This window comes from Lepidothrix coronata, unplaced genomic scaffold (genome assembly GCF_001604755.1).
Source record: "Lepidothrix coronata isolate B3197 unplaced genomic scaffold, Lepidothrix_coronata-1.0 Scaffold22, whole genome shotgun sequence".
Classification (NCBI taxonomy): domain Eukaryota; kingdom Metazoa; phylum Chordata; class Aves; order Passeriformes; family Pipridae; genus Lepidothrix; species Lepidothrix coronata.
Genome location: NW_016690202.1, coordinates 6,118,969 through 6,131,644, shown reverse-complemented (window position 1 = coordinate 6,131,644; position 12,676 = coordinate 6,118,969). Strand labels below are relative to the sequence as shown.

The 12,676-nt window shown below is 38.8% G+C and overlaps 1 protein-coding gene across 1 annotated transcript in view; it reads right to left on the bottom strand.

Moving 5' to 3' along the window:
* Positions 1–24: 24 nt before the first annotated feature.
* SLC1A1 (solute carrier family 1 member 1) overlaps positions 25–12,676 on the bottom strand; it is a 53,499-nt gene continuing 40,847 nt past the window's right edge. The window contains exons 9-12 of the mRNA XM_017808197.1: positions 6,802–6,924; positions 6,086–6,280; positions 5,421–5,555; positions 25–2,162 (exon numbers count right to left, since the gene is read on the bottom strand). Coding sequence (XP_017663686.1) covers positions 1,916–2,162; positions 5,421–5,555; positions 6,086–6,280; positions 6,802–6,924 — 700 coding nt within the window. The 3' untranslated portion in view covers positions 25–1,915. The remainder of the gene's footprint in view (positions 2,163–5,420; positions 5,556–6,085; positions 6,281–6,801; positions 6,925–12,676) is intronic.

Sequence of the window (12,676 nt, the reverse complement as noted above, 5' to 3'; positions counted from 1 at the left end):
GAGAGGATAGTAGGCTAAAACGAGTTAAGAGAGAAATTATTTATTTTTAACACATTAGGAACACTGTTCATAGTACGTCATTAACAGGGTGACTACATAATGAGGTGATCATAAAAGGGTGGCTTAAAAAGCTAGTTAAAGACAAAGCATAGACTATAGGCTAGTCATGGAAACTGGTAGGCTTTTTCCTCCCATATGCAAAGCTGTACAAATAAAGACTGTCTCATACTGTTTCTGCAAAGGTGAAAGATTGATTTACTTAATCGGTACATTTTCTTTATTTTGTATAAACATACCAATACTTAGATTAACATTTCCATACAATTTACGATGTTTAATTTAAATACAGTATTATGTCTCATTAATTTAAGGTGCAATTTATCAAAATCTACAGTAAATTATTTTTATTTTAAATAATCAGTTCTCTTTGGCACGCTTCTGGTTTGTTTCAATACAAAAGTGTAGGACTGAATCGAGTATATAACACTGCAGGAACTTGGAGGGGGTTTTTTTGTTAGCATATGAGTGAGATATTATGTTTACCACAAGCTTATTTACAAACAAAAAACTGTATATGAATTTCAGTTTACTTTATATATAAAATGGCTAACTACTTCAATGTGCAAGGCAAAAAAGAAAAAATTGTTACAGCAAGTCCTCCCTTGAGAGAGTGGTTTTTGCACCATGGAAATCTTGTATAAAATGTTTTAGAAAATGGAGATTTCTTATGAGGAGGTTCTCGGTGCTTCTTATTCTATAGCAAGCCACCCGAGGACATGAATTTCTGGGTCCAGAAATGGTTCATAAGATACAGTTCATAAGATATATCATATTGGCACTGTAGTAGTGTTGCAGCTATAAACTTGCATGTTCAACTCACAAACTAAACCAAAGAGCCAAAAAAACCAACCGGTCTGGGTAAAAGGTTTAGTCAGAGCGGCTTCTTTCTAGAAAAAACAGTCTGATTTCTATATATCTTGATAATATATCTGGTTTTATTCCAAGAAGGAAAGGTTTAGAATTTGCACTGTGCATTTTCGTCTTCATGACCTATGCTTCTTTTGAGCTGACTATTATTTGGTTAGAATCAAAGGTGAACAACAGAAAATGTTCTTTTTTCTCTTTCTGATGGAAATGTACTAAGAAGCCATCCAAGTGGACCTAAATAGGTGAAATATCACTTTACAAAAGCTCTTCAAATGCCAGAAGAGCAAACTTGTAGCAACTTATTTCACATCTGAAGGCCAATCCCAGCAGTTGGCACTCACGTGAAAGGCATGGGGAAACTTAGCTACATAAATACTAGAAATTCTTCCATGCCTAATTATTTCATAATTAAAGAAAACTAAACTCTGTTCACAGTAAAATGTACTTATTTCAAGGCCCTTCTGGTCTGTTTTTTCCTGAATCACGCAAGTAGTATCCCCTCAGCTGCAGAAATTAGCAATTTGGCAAATGATCAAGTTACAGGAGGTGTCAAGTACAGTGCGACCTGTTTAGAAGGCAAGGATGTTAAAAGGTATTTCATATAGGTGCTTTGTGATGTGGTAAGGTGTGAAATGTTGTGCTACTCCTGAGTAAAACACATTTGGCTGTCCCAGCTAAGATACCCACTTATGAGCATGCTGATTCCAGAGGCATTTCATAGCCTCAGCAAAAATGTATATTCTTAAAAAAAAAAAAAAAGTATTGTACAACTGTCTTTTTCTTCAACCTATCAGCACGTACTAAGATGGTGAGTTCAAACTGTTGAGAGAGATGATAAGGGGGCAGAACTGGAAGGTTAATCAGAATCTGTGTAGTAAATCAAATGCTAGTGAGACGTAATTCATTCTCAATTATCCTTTAACCTTTTTGAGATATTGCATATGGCCAAGTACTTTAGTGCTCCTGTTTTACCTGAAAGCTACTGGCTTTAGAACTGAGATGTCTGTGTGAAGGATATGGTGTCAGACTTATCTATAGCAAAGCCTCCATTGATGTACGATTTCTTGGTCTCTCTTCCATCATTATCAAGTATTGTTGTTTCCAAGGCAAAAGGATTGACTATGTTGACTTCAGAGGTGACATCCATCTGCTCCAGCTCCTTTTTAGAGAGCTTCTCCACTACCCCTGTACCAAAGGCATCTCCCAAGACATTCACCATTGTTCTGAATCGATCCCTATGGAATAAAAATGTTGTCAGACAAACCATTCAGTATGTTACTTAGAAAATCCTTTTAGTAAAAGTAAGCCTACTCTAGCAAATGCAGGACTGTTTCCCTCGCAGTGCAGATTTGGGGTAATTCTTCAATTAAAAGAAAAAAGTCTTGTAGAACAAGAAACAGAATTTTGCCCACATGTATTTGAAGAAGCCTGGAGTCACTTTCATGACAAGTTATTGCGTATAGGTCATGCAAAAATGCAAGTCATATCACTTGTCTGTCTAGAGCAGAATTCCATTGCTGTGGCACACCCTTACAAAAAGTTGCAAGGATCACCTCTCAGGCCCTGAAGTATGCTATGCAGGGCCTTTGTTTTCCTTTGTGATGAGAGTCTGTGGGGTGCAGCAGAAGGAAGAGTCTACATTGTGCCTTTTGTGATTCTAACAGCCATGTCTTCAGCCACATGAGCACCTAGCCCAGCATCTTCAGTATTCTGACCCAAACCCTGGAAAGAGGAAAGGCTATCTTCTGCTAGCTTATCATTGTTAAAGGGCTGAAGTTTGCCACTACTAGCAAATAGTTTGCAAAATAATACATTTTAAGCAATAAGTACAAAAGGCGAAACTATTAAACAAGTCACTTAAAGGAATATGAGAATTCTGCACTGTTGATTTTTCTCCAAACAGAAATGTCACTTGCAGGCCTTAAAAATCTGCCACTACTTGGCAGAGGAGCAACAAACCCCTTGCAATATAACAAAGTTTGAAAATCAGTGTGGAAGTATGGACAGTGGAAGGCCATTCTTCCCTGTTTTTCTTTTCAGCTATACAACAGTGCAAAGGCTCTGTGGCAGAACAGGTTTCTCTGTCTATGCAGAGATGTTGAGGTTGACATATTCATAATATTTTGCAAAACATTGCCAAAACAACAGTGAAGTGAATTGGCATGTCTCAAAATATTCTTCTTCTAGAACTGCTGAACTCCAGAGCTAAAAAAATTCCCACATTTTTTTCCATGTGGAATAAAAATATGTGGTGGGGAAAGGGAGAGAGGTAAAGAAAAATTCTGGTAGAATCAGTCTGACAAGTGAGACAAATCAACAGAACTGGAAGCTCATCTATTATAATACTTGTAATCAATTAATTTTTCTATTCTTCATTTGGAAGAACTTGTGGAAGAACTCCTCAAGTCTATGCAATAAAACTTAGGTAAGTTCATAATTAACTGCTGGATTGTTAATGAGCCACTACTATCAAATAGTTTGCAAAATAATACATTTTAGGCAGTAAGTACAAAAGGCAAAAGTGTTAATAATCTACGTGGCATCACGATGTGCATTCCATCCCCTGAGGTGCAAAATGCACTAGCAATGATCCCTGGTACAAAAAATTAATCTTTAATTTGCTTTACGCAGCAAGAAACCTTAGTCTGAAAAATGCCTCAGTTCCAACCAGAAACATCTTGAATTATTTGTATGCTTCATGGTGGAACAGGTAGCTTCCATGATTCATACTGAGCCTAAGAATCACATAAACTGTGGACTTTGAAAGTGGAGGCAAGATCATAAAGTTATGACTGCTATGAGAAAATGGGAATTACTGTTCTCTTTCTCTCTCTCACTCCCACAAAAGAAATAGAGGGCTTCAAATAAAATTATTAGGATGTAGAATATGTCTCTGCACAACACTTTATTAGGATTCGGAATTCCACAGGAATTATGGAAACAAGGGTCCCAAAGCAATGAGGCATTCAGGGAAGAAGATGAATAAAAACACCTCTTAACTCAGGAACTCTGTGAGCTGCAATCTGCAGAAGGCTGGAAAAGTACTTTGGGAAAAGAGCCAATATACATTTGTTCTGTTCTTAGACTCTTCAGATAACTGCTCTAAGCCAGTGGTTTGTACTAATCTGCACTATCCTTAACAAAGTTAAATGTCTACCAGGAATACAGCAAACAAAGCTATTAGAGCCCGTTGTAGACAGATGACTGGGAGAATGTGCTTGTGGCTGGAGCTGCTTGTTTTGGAGCAATTATGCTTATGCATAAATTGAATTGATTCTTGGATCCAACCAACAGCCCTGATTTTCTGGAGACTGGCATTTCTCTCTACTTGCAAAATTGGGTTATATAATCAAATAAATGAAATAGATCTGTGAAATACATAGGTTGCTGCCAGAAATCCTTCAAGAATATTATTGGAAAGGGTGGGGGAGGAACAAGAAGTGTAAATATGAGTGTAAATATGAGCCAAAGAAGACATGCAAAGATTATGAAACAATTAAGATCTCTGGATTGATACCAATGAAATATCATCCATGCTGAGTTACTGCAGATGAACAAGACCTTGGTCTGAGCACTAAAGCTCACACAGTTTAGGAGGCAAAAAAGCTCTACTACATAGTAAAATTATACTCCTTAACTTGTGAATCCTGTCATGCTGTGAATCATGGCACAAAACTGAGTGTCAATGTCCTTCTGAACTCCAGAATACATTCTGTGATTCTTTGGGCTTTTGCAAAACTAGCAGAGAAAAACCTCAGCGTAACTCGAACAGAAAAGATTTCTAGTGGAAAGGCTTCTCTCCAGAAAGAGCAGCGAAATGGGACTGAGGGGTTTTGAAGTCCTCTGAGACAGCTGGAATCAGGCATAAGGAAAGCCTTCTGAGTTTATATGTCTGTTGATCAAGGTGCTGGGCCAGTGCTCTTAGTGAACAACAGCCCTACCTAAGTAGTGGCAGCAGCACAGCCCCACGTATAGCCCACCATACGCATGCCCGCTATGTGGAGTCCAGGGCCAGCTTTGCTTAGTTCATGTTGTCCTCCACTACCTCTTCACCAGTGTATGGATTTTATGTGCTTTGTTGAAATCAACTAAGATGTTATACTTGTGGCTACATTTGATTTTTATTAATGGTGTCTGTATTTAGCATAATGTGGTGGCTGCTGACTCTTCAGAGGCACTCTTTGGTACTGTCAAGTTTGCATTATGCTCATGATTTATGTGGCTGCTACTTTAAGGTTGATAGCACCTCTGAATGTGAGGTTATTCACTGCCATCCCATGCAGTAGGGCTTCTCTCACAATTAAAGCCACTACTGCATTCAACTCTGAACAAGCTTGACCATAAGAATAATCTTTGTCCATTTCCTGCAACAGTCCTAAATGATTTTGTTGCTTTCTTTCTCAGACTCACATATTCCCAGGCAACTCATGTAAACATTAAAAAAAAAAAAAGAAAAAGAAAAACTAATTAAATATCAAGTGCCATAAACTTACAGAAGCCAGTCAACTGCAATGATCAGAGTAACATCCTCGGCGGGCAGGCCAACGGCGCTCAGTACAATCACCATGGTGACAAGTCCAGCTTGGGGGACACCTGCAGCCCCGATGCTGGCTGCCGTAGCTGTGACACTAAATCCCACATAAAGCCCAGAAAAGGCATTTAGAATACATATTGCTCACAGAAACTCTATTTCCTGACACAAATGAGCTTACTTCACTGCAAGAAAGAAGGCCCAAATGTTCCAGTTTCCTCTTGAATTGTATCTACTCAAAGTCTAGTGTCAAGCTTATGGGACAAGTCATGTACAGATACCGTTATGGTTACACTGCAAAGTAACAGGCAACACACATCTAACAAGGAAACTGGACAGATCAGAGGTAGAGGCTGAGCTGGGTTTGCAAATGTTTGCAGGGAAGAAAAATGGCAATTTCTGGAACAAATTGCCAGCAATACAATTGTTGCATACCAGCTGCATGCCCTGGCCAACCCACCTCCTCATCAGGTTACACTGGCAAGGCCTCAGAACAAGAAGTGAGAATGCTCGTTATTTCCTGTGCTGTCAGTGATAGTCTAAACTTTCCTGTAGAGTATCCAAAGTTACTGTAATTCACAAAAATCCTCACTGCCCACAAAAAGCATGTAATGGCTTTAGTCTTACCTAATGGTAACTATTTTGCCAATATCCAGTGCTAAGTCATTCAGTTGTGCGATAAATACGGCTGCTACTGCTTCATAAAGAGCTGTGCCATCCATGTTGATGGTAGCTCCAACTGGAAGAACAAATCTGGTGATTCTTTTATCAATCGAGTTTTTTTCTTCTGCACAGCGGAAGGTGACAGGCAAAGTTGCTGAACTGGCACATAATGAAATACATAAAGTAAGCGCAGGCAAACCCACACCATTTCCCTTGTCCTTCCTTTTCCTCAGAGCATGACCTGCTGTAAGGCTCATATGGACATCTAAGGCAGGAAGAAAGGCTGCACCTTGGAAAAGCAAGGCAACGTTTGCTATATCTTCTAGTTATTGGAAGAAATAACAAAGTCTTGGTTATTCTCAAAATCAAAGGATACAACTGCCCTGGCATATGTAGTCACAGAAACTGTGCAATGGATTCAACTCTATCAAGTTTGTGACTAATGAGCTGAATGGCCTCCTTCTGGGAGAGGCAGACCCTCATTTGGTATAAGGCCAGCACAATCTATAGTGTCCCTTTGGGTACCACAGAAATGATGATAAAAGCAATATTTCAACCTCCAGGGCACTGTGAACTGTTGAGCTGATACCAGGACTTTTAACAAATTAGCAATAAAATCAGAGCACAAACAATGCAATTACTACTAGGAACATTACAGAAAAGATGTTTCTTTTGTTTACCTGGAAGAAATCATGAGGGCTGTCAGAAGTGCCTGAGCCATCCCCATCGCAAAACGAAAAGGATTTTTCCTTACTATTATTAAGTAGATCAGTGGCAGTATTATACCAGAATGGATTGCAAGTCTGCAAAATAAAATGGACTAGTTAAACAAATGGATCCATCTCTGTCTCGCTTTACTAAGATGGTGATAATAGGTATCTAGTTCTGTCCTCAAGAACACTTATGAAACACTAAAGTGACTTCAGTGACATCTATATGCAAAATTTAGAAAAAATAAATAATATTGTTAATAAATAATTGTTAATAAAAAGCAAACTAATGCTGTTCTACACTTCCTTTTGGAAGGGAGAGAGAGATATCATATAAGATTTGTCTCTCTTTCCTAAGCAGAACAAGAATTGACCGATTTATTAGAAATAATTTTAAACTGATGAAAATGAGAAGCCTAAACTAATAATGTTATACTTAAACTGAAGTGCAGAGGGTGATTTAAAATAACACCAAAACACTCCACTCTTCTGCCAAATCCTTACAAAGCAGACCAGAGACAAATCAAAAAACCAAACCAAATTATTGTTCTAAGTTTATCTGCTCTTATTAGAGAACATGTTTTGGAATTAAATGTAAATATGCTTTCCAGTCAGGGACAGCTGAAATCTACATCCTTCTGCAGAAACTTCAATCATAAACCTATAGAAAAATCCACACCTACTCTGAGGAAAACCGTGTAAGGTCTATAATTAAAATGTAGTGATATTACGAACAACATATATGTAGTCTCATCATCTTTAATATTGAAAGATACTGAAATATCATCCTTCGAAACTATAAATTTTTAAAATTAAGTGTGTTGACTCACTTCCTCTCTTGACTTTAGCTGCTCAGGTGCATTTGCTTGGATATTTGTGTAGCTTTCAGGGACAAATTCATCCTTTAACTTGAGCATTAATTTTGAACACCGTGCAGTAATTCCATAGGCATATGCATGCAGAGGTTGTGGGCATTAAGATTAGAGGCAAACAGACTTATGGAAGTACATTTGAAATGAAATACATGTGAATAGTCTGTGAAATATTCCCTATGTTTGAAGGCTGAAAGCAATTATAGCAAGATCAGCTTCTTGAGAAAAGAAATTATAGCATGGAAACATAAACTGCAGAACTGTTGTCATGTATGACCTTGGGATTTTTATTCTGTCCTCACAATATGTTCATGTGCACGTTACTGTGTTGTAATAATGTTTTATGATTTCAGAGCAGCTGACAAAGATAGCGATAAATCATGGTACTATTTGTTCTGCCAAAACCAGACAATTAAGAGAGAAGAAGTCACAGTACAGAAATCCACAACAGCACCAAAAATCACCCACAAAATCTATGTATTTTTTCCTTGGGAAAATCACTTTTTTAAAAGCAACAGGCATTAAAGTTTTCATTCTTATGTGAAGATATGATTTATTTAGTGGAATGTAAATAACAGCATGAAACATGTATTGCAAGTAACTCTAGAAAGAAACCTAACAATTTATACAATGGTGCCTGAGAACAAACTGAATTCTGCAGAATATGTAGAAAAAATATAAAGTGGTATGGGTGCCATTCGGTGTTGCTGAGGGTAAACATTTCAAGTATGTCTTAGTCTAAAAGCATAGTGACTTAGTTATTTTGAAAAATTTAGATCCTCATATTTTTAGTGGTAACATGAACATGGCATTTTCAAAATAAAGTATTTGTGCATATCTGCTTTGCCACCACTGATTTTCATAAAACAAATTTTAAGTAACATTTATTTTCATGCATAAAATGCAACTCACAGCATGTAGCAGAAATTTTTAGACCAAAAATCATAATCAGTAACTGAAAATAGAAATTCTAACAGCTTTCAGTTTTAAGATAGAAAGAACTTTGTCACTCAGAATCCCAAGCTGCCATTCCCTACAGCATCCAAGGATGCAGCTGCCTTGCTGCTTTCAGAAGAGACAAAGGCATGGGCAAAGAAAGTCTGCTTGCTGCAGCTTCCTTTTGTTTTTTTCCACTTCAGGCTGAGTTTCCTCTGGCACTTATATTATGCTTCCTACTTTGACTTTCCTGTGCTGTACCTGCTAACATACCCTCATCTTGACACTGCAACCATTAAACTTAGGAGGCTTAAGATATTTACTGACAAACTGGACCAAAAGCACCGGGAAAAGTCTGTTCCCTCACAGTGACCTGAGCGAGACATAAGACTGAGATGTCCTACAAATAGTGGTGGATGAGAGCTGGTAGGGTTGAAAATGTGAAAGGTCATGAATAATAAAGTTGAGAAGAAGGTGAGATTAAAGATGAGCTGGATATGAAGGCTAAAGGAAAGGAAGAGGAGGATAAGAAACATCAGTCTTCATGCTCTTGCACAACTTTCTTGATAGGGAATACAAGAAATATTTAAGACAATCTGTAATTCTCAGGATCAAGTTTAAAGGGACAACAATTAACAGTTACAGAAGATGCTGATGAACAGAACACACTGCAAATGGGCAAGGTCAAACAAATAAGAATGTAAACCAAAAAGATAGTGGGAACGGTGCCATCTAAGAAACCAAAACGGCAAGCAACATTTCTCCTGTTTGCTGAGAAGAAGGGTATTCTTGCAGGCTGGAAAACAGAACAAGCACCTTTCCCCTGCAGCCTATAGCCTTGTGTGTATGTTGTCATATCTGCTCCTGTGATCTGATTACAACATGCTCTCCCTGATGGTCAGTTTTGCAGAGAATGTGCTGCTCTCCAAAACACCTTAAACAGCACCCATGGGACACCATTCTTCAGGAGACAGAAATGCTGGAGAGATCTCCCTGAGCACCCTTGAGGGAAAATGGTGTCATGTGCAAGGTAATTTGGTGAAACAGAGACTTTTTCTCCTCAAGGATGTAAAAGTGGGCACCCTCACTACATACAATTTTTTTGATGGCATCTGGGAACCTACTTAAAATTGTTGTGCCTGTCAAACCAAGCCCATGGCCCCCAGCTAAACAGGAGACTATGTGGTAGTAGTTTACTTTGAAGTACTTTGGAGAAGGCACTGTGTCTTCACACATATCCTAAGGAAGACATGCCTTGTCACAGTACAAATAGTAACCATAAATAGGTAAACAGTCACAAAACTTGCTATCACAGTCACAAAACTCGCTATCACATCTAAAATTGTAAAACTTGCTATCTGATGTAACATTGAAGTCAAAAGGCTTTAATAATCCATCCAACATATTCCTCCTCTGAGTCAACTGGATTTAATAACATAGAAAACCTGCAGAAGTGATACACTGTTATTCTGTCAATGACTTCTATCTAACTTGTTGTCAGGGTCTCATTTATAAATTGTATAGAAAATACTAGACTCTTGATTTAGAGTCTCTTGGTAAACATCAAGTTTTGTAACCTTTAAAAATCTGACTCATTTTCCAAGTGTAATCAAAAACTTATAAAAAACTGCATAATGCACTAGATGAACATAACTTGCACTCATCTCTGTAACATTTTCAAAAAGTCATGATTCAGTGCTATTTCTGGAGCTGTAATTTTAATTTAGGAAGTCATTTTATCTCTGATTTTCAAACAGCTAGTCCAAACATACTGACTTACGCATAAAACAAAACAACAGCTTTGAAATAAATGTGTTTATCTAGCACAGATTTATGAAAAAAAAAAAAAAGAGCTCCTTCTTGACTATTTATCAGGAAGTTTGCATTTAAGACTAAAATATTACCCTTCTGTGGTGGTTTGAAACTCCCAAGAATCTAAGTTCAAGCCCCCCTCCCACAGTTTACCCCTGTCAGAGGGTTTAGTGATGGTATGGACTTGATATCTTTTTCACCTCATGTGGAGAGTTTTCAGACAAAACACAACCATTCATTATTGGGGGAAGGGGAAAATATTTACAAAGGTTTATTTACACCCACATATATATTTACATTAAATTAAATTTCTCCTTTCCTTAAACAAAAGTCCAAGAAGAAAAGAGAAAAGTCCTTCTGTCACTCCTCAGGCCGCAGCTCCTTCATTTCAGTTTTTGTGGCACTGGTTAGTGTCCTTCATTTTCCTGAGGCAGCAGATTAAGTATGGCAGTCAGGATCTTTGTTCTTACTTTGTGGAAATTCCAACCCCGAGCCCGAGCCTTCAGGGGATTTCCTTGTAGATCTTCACTCCTCTTGGGTTAGAACATTGAAGGCAGCTTTCGGTTCAGTCTTTCCAAAGCTCTTTTGCTCTGTCTCAGTTCGCCAGCATGATAGAAACAGCAACAGCAGCAGCAGAGGGCAAGACCACCTCCTCTGCATTCCATCCTGGCTCAGCTTTCAGGACAACTCCTGGGTTTTTCAGCTCCTTTTTCTCTCTCTCTAGCTGCTGCTGCATTTCGGGACTCCCTAAGGGTTTGGAAGTCCACCCCTCCTCTTCAGGAAGTTTCTGGGGTTTAGGAAAGTAATAAAGTCTTACCCCAAACCAGCTCTGTTGAGTTTTCCTCTGTTTTGTTGCCAGCTCTCCCTCCTGCAGGAACATCTCTGCGTCTTTCAGCTGGCTTCACATTATCTTGCTGCTACTGGCTATCTTTTGGCTTTCAGCCACCGTTGTCTCTGTTCAGGACTGCTCCGCTGCCGCTTTCAGTGTCTTCTGCTGCTGCTGACAGTAAGGAAACTCTTCCAGCTCTTGATTACGGGACCCGGTCCAGTTGTGACACTATACCGGGTCTCCTGTAGCCTCAGCTGGGGGCTGGGGACCCTTGGCCCCCAGAGGGGCTCACTGGCTTCCTGCCTCCTTGTGGCTCAGATCGTGGCTACCTACCTTCTAAACTATCTTCACCACCTTCTCTTCCGTTTCTGTGGGTATGTAATTTCTGTAGGGCGCACGTGGACTATTGATTGGTCCAGTATTATCAGTGGGGCAAACCATTACTACCTCAGAGAAAAGGTTTTTCAAACCACCACACCTTCTCTCTTCTTGGTTGTCATAAAGCATGTGAATGACTTTTGAAGAATAACATGCATATGCATAAAGTGGGGAAAGAAGCTCTTGAACAACTTTGGATCTAGCATCTAGACAAAACACATATAAATCCTTAGCATACTGAAGGAATTATAGGAGTGGATGCTAAAGCAATGAACCAAGACAGCCTAGAAGGTATGGTTCACTGAATTGGAAATAGAAATTTAAATGCATTTAACTTACTGGGCCTGTAATATCCATTTATCTACCACAAGGCTCCTTTGTAGGAAAGTTGTCAGAGACATAAAATGACCTATATTATAACCAGTATCATTTGGAGCAGTTAAGTTGTTCTAAGGCTCTACTCCTTCAAGGCTCCATGTTGTGCAGGTGTAATCTCCTCCACTCAGACTATTCTACATAGCCAAGGGTTTAGAAAAAGAATATGTTACTCAGATTGCAACTCGTCCTTTTGCAGCTTCACCATCTAACTTTGCCTTGAAGGAGTAATTAGCAAACAGTGCAATTCCCAGGACTTCTTTTGACATCAGCAGCCTGCTCTGCACTGGGAAGGGAAGGGACCAGTCTCCTCTTTGGCATCATTTACTGTGCACTGTATTTACCATGCATTTGGATTTGGCAGGGAGAGTTGGGCCTATGATGGTACACCTAGGGCCCAAAAGTCCCATGGAGGTTGCAACATAATCCAGATATTTGTGTATGTTTGATAGGCTGGCAACCCCTGATAAGCCATAATTCATAATCTCACTCTTTTCCAGCTTCTTCTAGTATCTAACAGAAGCCTTACTACTCTCCAAAATACAATATTATTTGTTTCAGCACCAAGCTAAGAAGATGAAACAATGAATACAAGAAAAGTATTTGTGTTTGGGTTTTGGTTTTTTTCTTTAGAATGCAAGGC